This window comes from Exophiala viscosa (genome assembly GCF_022695815.1).
Source record: "Exophiala viscosa unplaced genomic scaffold EDD37scaffold_1, whole genome shotgun sequence".
Lineage (NCBI taxonomy): Eukaryota > Fungi > Ascomycota > Eurotiomycetes > Chaetothyriales > Herpotrichiellaceae > Exophiala > Exophiala viscosa.
The window spans coordinates 583,779-597,013 of NW_026944353.1; the positions used below are offsets into that span (position 1 = coordinate 583,779).

At 51.6% G+C, this 13,235-nt stretch overlaps 5 protein-coding genes across 5 annotated transcripts; 1 reads left to right on the forward strand and 4 right to left on the reverse strand.

Annotated features, from left to right (window-relative positions):
* Positions 1 to 19: 19 nt before the first annotated feature.
* EDD37DRAFT_644352 (uncharacterized protein) lies at positions 20 to 943 on the reverse strand (the record flags this gene model as incomplete). Its single annotated transcript, XM_062817499.1, has 1 exon — positions 20 to 943. One exon carries the CDS (start codon positions 941 to 943, stop codon positions 20 to 22), a length of 924 nt encoding a protein of 307 aa, XP_062674446.1.
* A 1,055-nt stretch (positions 944 to 1,998) lies between these two features.
* Positions 1,999 to 3,831, reverse strand: EDD37DRAFT_603485 (NADH dehydrogenase; the record flags this gene model as incomplete). The annotated part of the gene is made up of 3 exons (XM_062814653.1): positions 1,999 to 2,606; positions 2,662 to 3,585; positions 3,639 to 3,831. The coding sequence occupies 3 exons, from the start codon at positions 3,829 to 3,831 to the stop codon at positions 1,999 to 2,001; spliced, it is 1,725 nt and encodes a 574-aa protein (XP_062674447.1).
* Positions 3,832 to 4,650: 819 nt separating this feature from the next.
* Positions 4,651 to 6,813, reverse strand: EDD37DRAFT_558787 (uncharacterized protein; the record flags this gene model as incomplete). The annotated part of the gene is made up of 2 exons (XM_062813764.1): positions 4,651 to 5,757; positions 5,806 to 6,813. 2 exons carry the CDS (start codon positions 6,811 to 6,813, stop codon positions 4,651 to 4,653), a joined length of 2,115 nt encoding a protein of 704 aa, XP_062674448.1.
* An 874-nt stretch (positions 6,814 to 7,687) lies between these two features.
* Positions 7,688 to 8,240, forward strand: EDD37DRAFT_644355 (reactive mitochondrial oxygen species modulator 1-domain-containing protein; the record flags this gene model as incomplete). Its single annotated transcript, XM_062817500.1, has 5 exons — positions 7,688 to 7,721; positions 7,793 to 7,819; positions 7,875 to 7,904; positions 7,966 to 8,056; positions 8,108 to 8,240. 5 exons carry the CDS (start codon positions 7,688 to 7,690, stop codon positions 8,238 to 8,240), a joined length of 315 nt encoding a protein of 104 aa, XP_062674449.1.
* Positions 8,241 to 8,756: 516 nt separating this feature from the next.
* Positions 8,757 to 9,892, reverse strand: EDD37DRAFT_644356 (syntaxin 5; the record flags this gene model as incomplete). Its single annotated transcript, XM_062817501.1, has 3 exons — positions 8,757 to 8,792; positions 8,844 to 9,592; positions 9,643 to 9,892. The coding sequence occupies 3 exons, from the start codon at positions 9,890 to 9,892 to the stop codon at positions 8,757 to 8,759; spliced, it is 1,035 nt and encodes a 344-aa protein (XP_062674450.1).
* Positions 9,893 to 13,235: the final 3,343 nt, after the last annotated feature.

A 13,235-nucleotide genomic window follows, 5' to 3' on the forward strand; every position in this document is an offset into this window, starting at 1 on the left:
TTCCCTTCATCGTACCTATTCAGTAGTACTCCAACTTCAAAGTCACTTTTGGCGGAGTCCATTGCTTGTCCTCGTCCTCGTCCACAGATGGAGTTGCAGAGACCTTTCTGAACTCACTGCCGAAGGAAACGAGTATCCGCCCTCGGTCGCCAGTGCCTCTTTGATCCTTAACACGCACGTTCCTCGATATCTCCCAGCCATTAAGAGGGCCTCCATCGTTGACTAATTCATCTTCGAATTCATCCCATGGCCCGTACTGGGTGGCGATGCACCAGACTGATTCTCCATCATATCTGAAGTAATTGTATTCTTCAAGATATTCGTTCGGCTCGACATAGACCTTGAGCTCTGCCAACGATTCGAGGATACCGTCGTACTTGCGCAGTATCCCAGTCAAGTGCGACAAGCCCGACCAATCTATCCTGGTTGGGGAGGTACAAATATCAGGCAGGCAAGGCGTTTCCAGTATTGTCGCGTTGTAGGTCAGTTGCCGAATGTTTCTCAACCTGTATTCAGCGAGCGTCCTAAGGTAAAGGTTTTCAAAGTCGATGGGGCTGCATCTACGCGGTCGCCAGAGAATTTTTGCCTTCAGGTATCTTGCATGGACCATGATGTGGAGTGGGTGGCGGCGGTAGTACAACGGGCCATACTCGTCGCTGATCTGATGGCAGACCGAGAGCAAGGATCTTTTGGTGGTGATAGCTTTACGCTTCTCACCCCTCCTTCTTTTCTTGCTTGATTGGTAGTTGAGAATGTATGAATAGATCTGTTCTCGGATCTCGAAAGGTAGGCCGAGGAGGAGAGGGGTATCTTTGTTCTTGCTTGCCTCCTCAGACGGTCTTTTTCCTGGTTGTCTGGTTCTGAATGGAAGGGCTGCTGTCGATCCCAAAGCTACTGCTGTATCTTGGTGGCTTTTGACCTTTGAGTGTGTGCTGCCTGCCATTTTGCCCTCGGATCAGACTGTTGACCATGCGGTCAGGCACGGCCTCATCAATGCCGAAGCAAGGTAGAAAGGAAAAGTGTGAGTGGGAGGTGGAACACAAAAGGTGAAAAATCTAACGACAAGAGAATAAATAGTGCACTGAAGTTTGCGATGCGTCGACTGCACGTTTTGAACTTATTGATCTTGTGGAATAGGACAATATGATCACTCACAGCCTATCCAACACTGTCACCCATTGGCGTTAGGAGGAGGAACGCACAATCAATGCCATGGACTGAAGTGTATCACTGTTCTTGAATATGTTTGTGTGCACCGAAACACTGCTACCTACTTATTATCCAGCCTTGCCATACCTCACCTTACCACCTTAGAGCTTTGCCCAGGCTGTGCCGCTTCATATACGACCGCCTCTCTCCTTTGGCGGTCTCCCCACCCGGTGTGGTATATGCCAAAAATTGCCTCTTCATATACCAAACTCGCCAAAAATTGGTCAACAAGTCCTCACTGGCTCTGGGTTTTCCGACCAAAGAGAACTATCAAACTAGCAGCGGGCTAGAAGGCGTGTCAGTGACGATTTGTTCGACAGATACTCGAGTTCGATCCTCCCTCCGACCCGACCAAAAAGTCGACTTTTCGATCAAAAACTTCTCGACGACAAGTCCTAGGTCCTATCCGGTCAAACTAGCACCGGGCTAGAAGGCATTAAGACCTCGACTACCTCTCCTTCAGATCCTGCGAACCCGGGTCTCGACGATAATCAATCGGAAAAAACCTGCGAACCCGGTTTTCACTTACCATGACCCCTACTCAACAGGGTTCATGGCAAAGTTTTTGTTCTGCAAAACTTTTGTTACGCCGAGCAAGGAAAACTTGTACAGAAGTCCTTGATCATTTATCTGTCTCGCATGAATCTGTTTTCGAGTTGTCCTTGATGGACTCGTCATCCCTTTACGGCCAGGAGAAGTCAGCCTTGCTTACGTAACTATTGTGAAAAGGATGGATGTCTCTGTGGTAGTGTACCATAGTTGACCTTAGCCTTTTAAGATACTGCTCTCTCAGAATCTCGAAATGTCCCGTCCAAAGACTCGCACCGCCAGCCACTGTATCGGCACAAGGAACTTATTCCTCCAACTCAACGTCATAGTAAGATACGCACCACGCCATATTAGAAACGCGATCCAGCCTTTCAGTCCCTTCGCCATCCCCTCGCGATCTGTGTTAGGTCCCTGCAAAACCGCTTTCGCACCTCCGACGTACGTCAACACGCCCAGATTTCTGAACGTGAATCCATGCACTTTACCAAACGACTCTGGGTCGGGGTGCTTGTTGAGAGTCTTTGCGAGCCAAAGCGCCTGCTGGTTAGCCACTTGTGCCGTCGCTGGAAGTGCACCGGACTTCAATTTCGTCGTGTCACCCAGCGCGAAGACATCCTTCATGTATGCCTTTGCTGCAATATCACCAACGTCTGCGCCATGGGCATCCAGATTGACCCGGAAATGGTCATCAACGAGAATAACGCCGCTCTTGGGGTCTCGCTGGATCATCCACTTCCGATCTGTAGGGTCTTTGATCTCAGCCTCGCCTTCCGTGATAACAGCACTGTCTGCTGGATGGCGACGGACGTGATCGAGAGCGCGTTGGACAAATGGATTGTTCATGTTACCTATACGACGGTCGTTACCAAGAGCTCTTTGTACAAGTGAGATCGTTCAATTTACCTGTACTCCATACACACATTCCGATGCCTACGTCGCCCTCTTCCTTGGTGCGAAGCGTGTAGACTCGTCCGGAAGGTTGCTTGTCCTGATTCGCGCGTGCATCCTCGTCATTGGGGAACCCCTTTCTCAACTCCTCGACATGATGTGACGTTTTGATCTCGATGTTCTGCCTTTTGTACTGCTTGACAGCATAGTCGGCCAACGTCGCGTCGAACATCGGCAGCACTTTTGGCGCAACATCATACAGAGTGATGCGGATGTACTTCATCAGTTGCGGGTGAATCCTCGAGATATCCTGCCTTATGAGATCCGACAGACAGGCAGCGAACTCCATTCCTGTAGGCCCACCACCCACGATCGCAAAATGCAGCAGATACCTCTTCGTTTCTTCAGATATGAATGGAAATCTCGCAAGTTCGAATAACGCCAGAATCCTCCGGCGTACAGCCGTGGCATCGCCAACATCTTTCTGGAACATGGCGTTCTCTCGCACACCTTTGGTGCCGAAGGTCTGACTGTACGTGCCGACCGCGATAATCAATTTGTCGTAACTGACTGGGAACGTGGGGACTTTGGTCTCTCCCGTCCCGCCGAGCTGTACGTCCGCCGGGGTTTCTTTGAAGAAGCCTACAGTCGTCTGTTGCTCGTTGGGTGCTCGTGGCCCGGTCAAGGCATGGCCGACGTTCGGGTCTAGGACCGACGGCTCGACGGATACAGTTTTATTGGCGAAGTCGACGTCGTCGGCCCAGCCCTGGAGGGATTCCACAGGACTGTTCCTCCGCCTGACTGCCTCCATGACATTACGAATCTCGAGTGTCCCGACAGAAGCATCATTGAGAAGGGGTGTAAATACAAAGTATGAGCGCGGCGAGATGACCACCACTCTGAATTTCTTGGTGTCGAGACGTTGTGACAGGACGTAGCCTATGCATCTGTAAGACAAACCTGGGAGGAATGCAGACTTAGCAAAGACGTACCTGCCCATCCGCTGCCCAATATCACCACCTTCTCTCTACCGTCATGCTTGGGTTCGTCCGTGACAGTAACGGGGGTGGCGTACCATCGTCTTTGATTGTGACGGCGTACTTCGTGCTTCGTTGTCCCAAGTACTGTTTCAAAATGCCGCTGCCATTTCGGCAGGCCAAAAAGGCGAAGGTTGATTGGTCTCATAGTTCGACACAGTATTCGCTCACAACCGAATCATTTCTCCTGTTCCGTTATTTGACTTCACAATATGAGTGGCACGAGTGCACCATTGTGGAATGACTTCAATGCTATCAGCCTCCAAATCTCAACATTGCAAAACTCAACATGTCCATCAACGAGACAGTGAACATGACCGCACAAGTATCCGGAAGCGGATGAAGGCGGATGAACACATTTTCGCGTCATTTAATGAGATCCACAGCATGTGAAGAGTCAGAGGAGAAGCATTTTGGGAAAGAACATACACAATGACGAGAGTTGCCGGAACACATCCACCCACAGCGGATATGGCTCCGCTGTCAGTGCCGACCTGTGCCGATGTAGATATGGAAGGCCACACCATAGTCGAGGCTTGCAAGAATTGGAACGCGACACGCGCCCTGCGCCTGAATATCATCGTATCCTACGGCAGCTGCGGAGCTTGATCGGATTCTTGTCATTCTCGGGCTCGTATCATCATTTCATGGCAGACCACAAAGTGCCATGTTTCCTTGGTCTGCCTCAGTGGCAATCCATGTTTCAACGTATATACAAAACGTCCAGGCCAGAGTCATTCCTGGCCATAAACCATTCCAATATGTGGCCAAATGGCCTTTGACGCCCTGCAGCTCTTCGTTTCAGCACGCTGCCTATGCTCAAGAAGGTGCCTCCTATTCCGACCCGTACCATGTTTGATCAATCCGTAACGCCCTGCTTATATGCCACGCTTGCGAGAAAACGAGTGACAAGATTGGTGGAAATTAATATCTTCACGAAAAGTAAACCCTATCCTGTACCGACATGTCATCTCTCCGTCCGCTGGAAAGAGTTGAGGTAGGCCATCAACCCGACTCCTATCAGCACAACACCTAACATGGACACATATGGCGCAGACTGAGCAAATGAATCGCCATTGCCATTCTTGTCTTGGAGGATGGTTGCGACCGCTTGCTCTAGATGTTCAGGCAGCCTCGGTGCTCGGATGTGACCATTAGCATGTTTTGGCCGCTGAACAAGTGTTTTGTTCTTTGGGTCGTCTTCATCCTCAGTGCTCTCTCGGCTTGCCTGGGCGTTTTCTCTGGCCGAGCGGCGTTGTCGAGTCTTCTTTGGTAGTCTCTCAGCCTCCTCATCGTCTTCGCGGAGTTTCTCGATCATCTCAGCAAGGCTTTTCCTGGCGCTTGCAGCGTCTGCCTCGGCACTCTCGGCACGCTGTTGAAATTTATCCACATCGGATCTCAGTTTCTGCATGTCTCCGAGTACCTGATCGAGATGCTGTTGCAAGTTCCTCGTTCGATCGTCTGTTTCGTCATCGATGTGAACATTCAACGTGCTTTCAGTATTTGTTGTGTCGAGAAGATCTGGTTCAGCAAGGCCTTCCGATCGTTCTTCAACACTGGAGACAGGTCGTGATGCAGTATGCTGCTCTAGTCTCCGTGCCTTTTCTTCTGCTTTTTCTCTGGCTAAGCGTTCTTGTTTCAACATGTTTTCTAGTTGTGTGACCCTTGCTACCTGTGAATCCAGTTCCTGCTTGGTGGAGTTAAATTTCTCCATCAAGGATAATATCTCACTTCTTTGGGTGCTTGTTGGGGAACTGGTTGTGTTGTTTGGCTGCTTTGCTGTGTCACTTCGTTTTAAGAGATTCGTAAATGAGTTCGTGACGGGGCTGGCTTTGGCGGAGTCAGGCTTCTCAGGCAAAGGTTGCTGTGGTGGCGGAGCTGGAGGTTCAGCAAAACGTGCCACATGCTCCATCTTTGATCCTTTGGACCGTCCATTTGACTGTCTTTGTGGTGCGGGTTCCTTCTGAGCTGGTGGAGCTTTGGCCGCCTCGCTGCCAGGCGTGATTATGGACGTGAGAAATGTACCGGCTTGTTCAAGGTCTTCAGCCTGTTGTCTCGCTGCCCGCATTTCATTCTGTATCATGTTAGACGAATCACGATCGAGGAGGTTTCCTCTACTTACCGATATTGACTTGACAAGCTGCTCGACGTTCAAAGGTGCTCCCCAGAAATTCATTTGCCGCTGTTGAGCTACCGAGTTCATCTGACTTCCCGCTACGCTTGAAGGTGCAGATAGTCGTCCGTTTGTGACCGGTCCACCAGGCCGGCTGCGTGAATGAATCATTGGAGAACTGACTGGTGATGCTAGAAGTGCTCCTCCATGAGATGGATCAAGATCTCCGAAGCTGAGATCCAGCACATTACTCGTGGTCCCAGGGAGCCCGACATACTCCACTTTGGCCGACACTTTGTGGTGAACAATCGTCTTCTGATCTTCGCTCACAATATCGATACCTAATTCAAGTGTATCATGCTGACGAAGTTCGTGCGGCTCCGACTCTCGATTTTCCGGAGACAATCGTTGTCCGTTGACAAAGGTCCCGTTGGATGACTTGACATCTCTGATCCAAACCTTCCCATTCCGGTCGGCCCAGACCTCGGCATGCTGGCGTGACAACACTTTCGAATCAAAGTATCCGTTGACCGGCGTGGGAACAGTCTTTGCATTCGTTTGTCTCCCGATCCGAAGCACATCTGGATAGAAAGGCAGGTTGATTTGTTTTCTTTCGAAGGTACCGTTCATTGGCAACAACGCCAGTATGGCGGCTGGCTCGGCGTTGGATTGTCCACCGACAACTCTTGTACCGTTTGCTTGACTAACCCCATTCTGACTGGGTAGGGCAGGCTGGACCTGATTCTTGCCGACCAGAGAGTTTCCACCAGCAGCTTGTACCGATCCATTTGCTCTGGCGTTTGAGACACTGGCGGTAGATTCTGATTTTGAGACTGGCCAGAATCCTCCTCTTGCCTTCTTCTTGCCTCCTTGTGGTTGTTCTCCGCTGACTTCGTTTTGTGTCAGGGTGATGGTGGACCCGGAAGAACTGGTTGAAGACAAAGATGAAGAGGAATTGCTCCGCTGCACGGTTTTGCGCTGAGGCATGAACATCCGAGACACTTCGTCAGTGCTCATGGCAGAAAACCCTCCCCCGGTACTGCTTACACCATTCCAGTTGAGTCTAGAGATGTTTTGAAAGTTGGGAGGTGATGCCACCGCGGTCGTCATCGGAAAGTTGTCGGGGCAGAGGATGGCACAGCTATCAAGCGCTCAATTGTCGTCCTTTGTCTTAACAAGATAGACCCAGCAACGACAACAAAAGACAACAGGGGGTTGAGAAGGATAAAAACAAAAGACCGCCGTGTGGTAGATTCGTCATGGGTCGGAATCGAGGACTCGAGATCGTAGCCGGCCTGATATTTTGATAGCGTCAGTCAATATACCACGATCGCGACGAGATGATTGCTGGCTTGGATAGAAACGTGCTAGGACTGCTTTGGCTAAGGACATACAAGGATCGATGTGATTGATTTAGGAAGAATATTGGTTGCTCGCGTGCAGAGGTCGAGACAGTGGGGATCGTGAGAAGTGATCGAAGACAGGCCACTCAGCTCCTTTCGATGAAACCTGTGCGGTATGAGCAGTGATCGGTGATGGACGAGCACAGGCACGAGTGAGCAGGCATTTGCGTGTAGTCTGGCGTGTTCAGAGTCGGTCGATGGTGTTGGATTGTTTTGTGAGACTGCGGACTCGTGGTTCCAGGGCAGCGAGCGCAGTTCGAATTGACGCTCATGGGGAGCGGGTGTGACACAAAGGGTTTAGCGCTCTCTTTCACACGGCAGTACCACGTACTAGTCGTTAAACTGAAATTCCAAGCGCGCTTCGGCCATTCGGCGAACTTGCTGCTCCTCCACACTGTTCACCTTCAAGTTGCCGCAGAGCACGAAAGTGCACCCATACCTACCTTCACATCAGTCGACTTGCACTTCCCACGAAAGTCACAGGCAAGATGCCTCCGATGCCGCCCAGTGCCCAACGGCATGGTCCATCATGGATCGATAAATGCACGTAGCATCGACGCTCATTCATTGCCGGCATGCTAACAGTTACGCAGTGAAGATGGGAATGTTGATGGGAGGAAGTGAGTCAACGACAATGAGAGTAGACACGCAGAATGGGGACTAACGGAGGACTAGCTGTCGGAGGCATAATGGGGTTCATTTATGGTTCGCAACAATTCCTCTCGGCGCAGCGTAAGGACCTTTCACTGATGATTTTGCCTTCCAGGCACCGTCACTATCTTCCAGTATGGCGCAGGACAAGCGGGCGTCATGCGAACGTTGGGCAAATATATGGTGGGCTCAGGAGCAACATTCAGGTAAGCCAGGCAAATGGGAACTGCGACAAGGACTGTGCTGACGGTGGACAGCGTCTTCATGGGCATCGGCAGCATCATTCGCACGGATACAACTCGCCAGGGCGCCTCAGTATGGGCCCGATCGCATTACCCACCTCTAGTACACCCGAGAAGAGATCGACTACCAGCTCCAAAGCAGCGATGAATGGCCCTGAGCCAGCACGACATGTGCCACGATGTATATAAGAACCTCTGGGGAAACAGGAAAAGTTGTTTGCAGCCAGCGATACCCACGAAGAATATGTGAGAATTAATAGCCATTGATGAGGTCATCTTGATTGGCATCACTGGAATGTTATGCTCTACTCTAGGTGCACTTGTGTAGCTGGCGGCGATATAACTGCAGAGGCAATGCAACTGATGTTCCCATGCTGTGACGACCGAGGTATCTAGATACTCGCTGCCCACGGAATACCACGTCCCTACCACTACCTCTGCGGCCTCATGCTGCAAGGCTCGGAAGCCAGAGCTTGTGCTGACCAGAGTCTATCACCCATACTCTTACACTACCCTTCTGCGTGAGGGCTTATCCAATATGTCTTTTGTCCTCTGTCGAGACGCACATTATACAAATCTGTCAGACTGATTGATTTGTTGACGACGGCGCTGGCCGTAAGAAGCAGTGTCGATTAGAACCCTAAACCATCGTGCACATAACCATTTACCCCGATATTAGCACCCATAACAAAAAGAATATCTATGCGATGTTAGCAACCCATCTGCTGACGGTTCAAGTCATAGCACTTACCATGAGCACGCCAAACATCTGGGCAACGAGCCACCGATTCCCTTGTACACGATTCCAGTACTTCAACAACTCCCGTTGGGCACCTTGAACATTATCCACCACATCCTCTGTGTTGGCATCGATTCGTTGTAGCATTTCGCCCTGCTCCGAGACCATACTTGCCAACTGGCCGAAGATGCCACCTAGCTCGTTGATGGTCCTCTCTATCGTCTCGATCGCTTGACCACGTTCTTGAATATACGTGTTCGCCGGCTGTGCTTCTTCCATCAGCAGTAACTGTTGGTCTGAGTGAGTACCATTCCTCATTAACGTTGATGTATTGGACGGCTCGAGGGTCAAGAGATCGTTGGTGGAGGCCTGCGGTGTTTTTTGCCGCCCGGAGTTCTGATATAACGGAGATTCGGATCTTGTATCATCCAAGTGTGGTTGTGACCGCGCAGAGACCGACGACACAAAGTTCTCCGTCCTCGACCTCGAAGCCTGGATGCTTTTGGTCCGCACTTCTAACACATCCTTGAAGTTCGCTGCCACATCCGTGACCTTGTTTTGTAGCATGAGCACCACATTCTTGTTATGCTGACCTTCTTGATCTGCCGAGCGCGGTTGTGAGGCGGTAGGATGTTGAGTCTGGGTGAGTTGTTGTAGGGATGAGATTTGTGAGTTGAGACCGGCTAGGTCCTGTTTGATGACATATGTGAGCTCGGAGATTTCGACTGGCCGGTCATCGAAAATGGCTTTTCGTTTGGCAACTGCAGAGTTGTTAGATATACGTGATGAACAGGTATCTTCTTCTTCCTACGTTGCGCCAGTCTTTCTAGTTTCCCCATCGTGGCCGTAATGCCACGGCCAATCTGCGCTGCATTGCGAGCGAACTCTGACCGCGCACCTCTTGTAGGCCCGTTGGCAGCACCGTTTGTTTCTCTCTTTTGCGCCTCGCTCAGGAGGGATTGCCGTTGAGGACCCCCTTTCGTAGCAGACTGTCGCTTCTGCGCTTGGGCCAGAATAGTGCGGAACTCGTTCGTTCGGTCCTGTATCGAAGTCGAAACCATTCTGCCTTGTATGGCTGTGACAGAAGGAGTCGCGGCAGAATCGACGAGTGCGTTCGTATTGGTTATTGTTGTTGTAAGCAGACCGTGTATGAAACTAGGTTGTCGCTTTCGGAAGACGTCTCTGGTTCAAGTCGTCGGGCGGTAATACACTCAGCGCTTGCCGCAACAAACAGCGAGAAGCACTAGAAGAAGAAAGAAGTTATGTACTGTGGCAGAAGAGAATTGATGAAGTTCAACAGTTTATGTCAACAGGATACCTGAGATAGGTAACTATGGTCTAACGTCGAAGTCGCAGGGCATCCGAAAGCGTCGAACTATGAAACGGTGGCGCAACCTTGAAATTCATGCATCAGCCACAGAGACTGGCGATATAGCCACATCTCCATCGCTATCTGCATCTGTGCATTTTTTTGTAACAGCCGAGAAGCGGAGTGAGTGAGTGATCGTTGATGGTGATGCGGGCTTCTCGTAGTTGGTGCCACGAAACCATGGTTGCGGCTGAACTCTTTCCAACTTTTCTGCGCTGTGATTTGACATGAGTGTGACACCCATGGATAGAGCCTGTAGAGATTCAAATACACCTTATCTTTCCCAGAACTACTGTGAGCCCTGCTTCACGATATTCAGCACCACTGCAGCACAAACCGGACAACTGTGGCGCAGCACTGCATTGAAAAGGTGACGCGCATGTCGATCGTTGTCCGTGTCCGAGTGCAAGCAACCAAGGTGGAGGAAATCTTGACTCCGTAGCGTCGAACGAAGCATTCTTCAATTCCTCGCCGCGTCTGCAAGCACCTTGCAGCTGGCGTTGTACACAATTCCTTTCACTCACCTTTGGCCTTTTTACACCACTTCTCATAATTGAGGTGTTGACGGACAATCCTTTTGGCTGCATCTACTGCTGCTTACCTACCTGCCTTCCCCTCGCCTATTCATCCGGCCCTCAAGTATTCCCACCACCAGCCTTATTGCGGTCGGTACCCTCCTCTGACACAATTGTGGTCTGTTACACCTCTCGGGAGTCCGTCAATTGGCGCAATGTGTTGTGTGACACGTCCAGGACCATTGTTGCTTCCATCGGCTTGAGTTAACACCTCTCAATCTCACCTCCTCTCTACCTCTTGCAGTCCGCGACGTGCATCCACCGAGGGACGCAATTGTCATGGCCGGACAGGGTCCATATTCCTTCCAGACCAACGTCGGTAGATCGGTCACAAAGAAATGGAGAGACGCTGGACAGATCAGTTATGAAGGAGATGACTGGGGGGATGAGGATGACTATGGTCCAGATCAGTCTGCGTATGCTCCAGCACCAACTTCATATCAACGAGGTCCGGGCTTTCAACCGCCTGCGCTACCCTCGAACCGAAGCGTGACCAACCCATCACCCTCCCGCTCAGGCGGACGACTGTCCTTCGATCACGGTGATGATAGGCGGACATTCTCCTCAGGCGCATTCGAGTCCCCATATCCCCAGACACAGCGACAACCGTTCCCTGGTCCACCACATGATTTTGAACCTCCCTTTCCAAACTACAATGGACCTGCGCCTTTGCGTGTCAACACACATGGACAAGAGCAGATGCAGGCTGGCGGCTTTCGTCCCAGCTCAAGAGGTAGAAACTTTTCGCCGTATGAGAATGCTCCTGGAATGGGCCCCTTCCCCCAGCATGGTAGGCACGATTCGAGTAGTCGGCCGCCACCGGGTGACCCATATCCACGACACGACAGTCCTAGGAGACCTGATAGTCGGGGTTCGACCACATCGACCAGGCAGTTCCCACCACGGAAACAGAGCCTGACGCATGCGCCAGCATTGGACTTCATTCGCCCTGCTGATGCAGCGGGACAGCCGTCGGCCACGGATGGTGATGGCAGCAACGATAACAGACCTGTTCCGGCATTTATTCGGCCGTCAGACATCTACAAGCGCCATACAGACGAAATGGCCCGCAAGTCGCAGGAGTCTTCGCGGCCTAGCATAGATACTGAGACTGGTCGGGTCAGAGGAGACTCTATCGGAACACGCTCAATAACGTCCGACTCCAATACCGTTACGCATTTTCCTGTCGAGGAGCCCGACTCCGCGCGGCGGTTGAAGCCCACAGCTCTTGACACAGTCCCAGAACGCAAAAGTGAATACGGCTTCGATAATATGCTCAACCAAGCAGCGTATCCTCCGCAAAAGACGACAGAGACTAGTCTAGCAAGTCCACAGCAAACAGAGGGGACGGCAGTTGGCGCCGACGCTCCTAGTATTTCAAGGCATGGTACCAACACCTCCTCAGTCTACACCGACCGTCCAGACCCCGTGTCTGCTTCCTCAGTCTCGCGTAGTGTTTCGCTCAACGACGGAGGCCTTGAGAATGAGAACCAGTCTCCCAGTCGACCCACCTTCAACCTACCTCCCATCGACAGGATGTCTGGCTTCGGCATGGATCTTGGCTTGCTCGCGAAGGATGGAAGCGGAAATGGGGCAGAATCCAATCCCGAAAACAACAGGCTGAAGGCCATTGAGCAAGGTGACAACTCTAGCGCGCACTCGCTGCATCACCAGCCATCCCTTGGTTATCGATCCATGGTGCAACAAGCCTTTGAGGAAAGCGAAAAGTTGACACCTTTTTCTCCTGCCAATCCGGATATTGTGAACAGGTCGAACAGCACTTCAACCCTGGGCATCAGCCCAATCATCGATCGTAAACAGCCGGCTGTCTCAATAGACCCTCCCGCTGACAACACACAGCCATCGATTCCCGAAGAGCCATCACAGCCCCGGACGCGCCCAACATCAGAAGCAACCTTGAAAGCACATGACTCGCCGTCATCACAGGGTGATGCGTCAATTCCTCCCGCCCTTCGAACCGGCTATCGCCGAGATGTGAGCCCCTCCGGGGATGACAATAGTCCCGCAAAGAGGCCTATTAGTGTCGAGCTCCCAACTTCCATCCAGCCACAACAAGGATCAATGGTAGACGAAAAAGACGAAAGCTCTGCTGAAGTTGAGCCTCCTCGGTCCCTAGAGCATACATCCATCCAAAGTCTGTCCAGTAGCCCTCCTGCGCCTCCTAGTGAGCGGACGACATCCGAGGAGTGGCAAGAATGGCAAGCTCAGAAGAAGCTGTTCAATGCGAAGGCGGGCCTGCCAGATAGCGGACCGGTCACTCCACATGTGCCTTCGCCCATAACCCGCTCAGAAACGCCGGCGAAAGGCACTGTTCGTGAGCTAGCGGGCAAACTTGAAACACAATCAGGGAGGTCTACACCAAGCAACAGCGAACCTCAAGCCACCTTGCCGACTATGGAGCAACAACGTCCGGCGCCACAGCAGCGGTTCGAAAGCTTC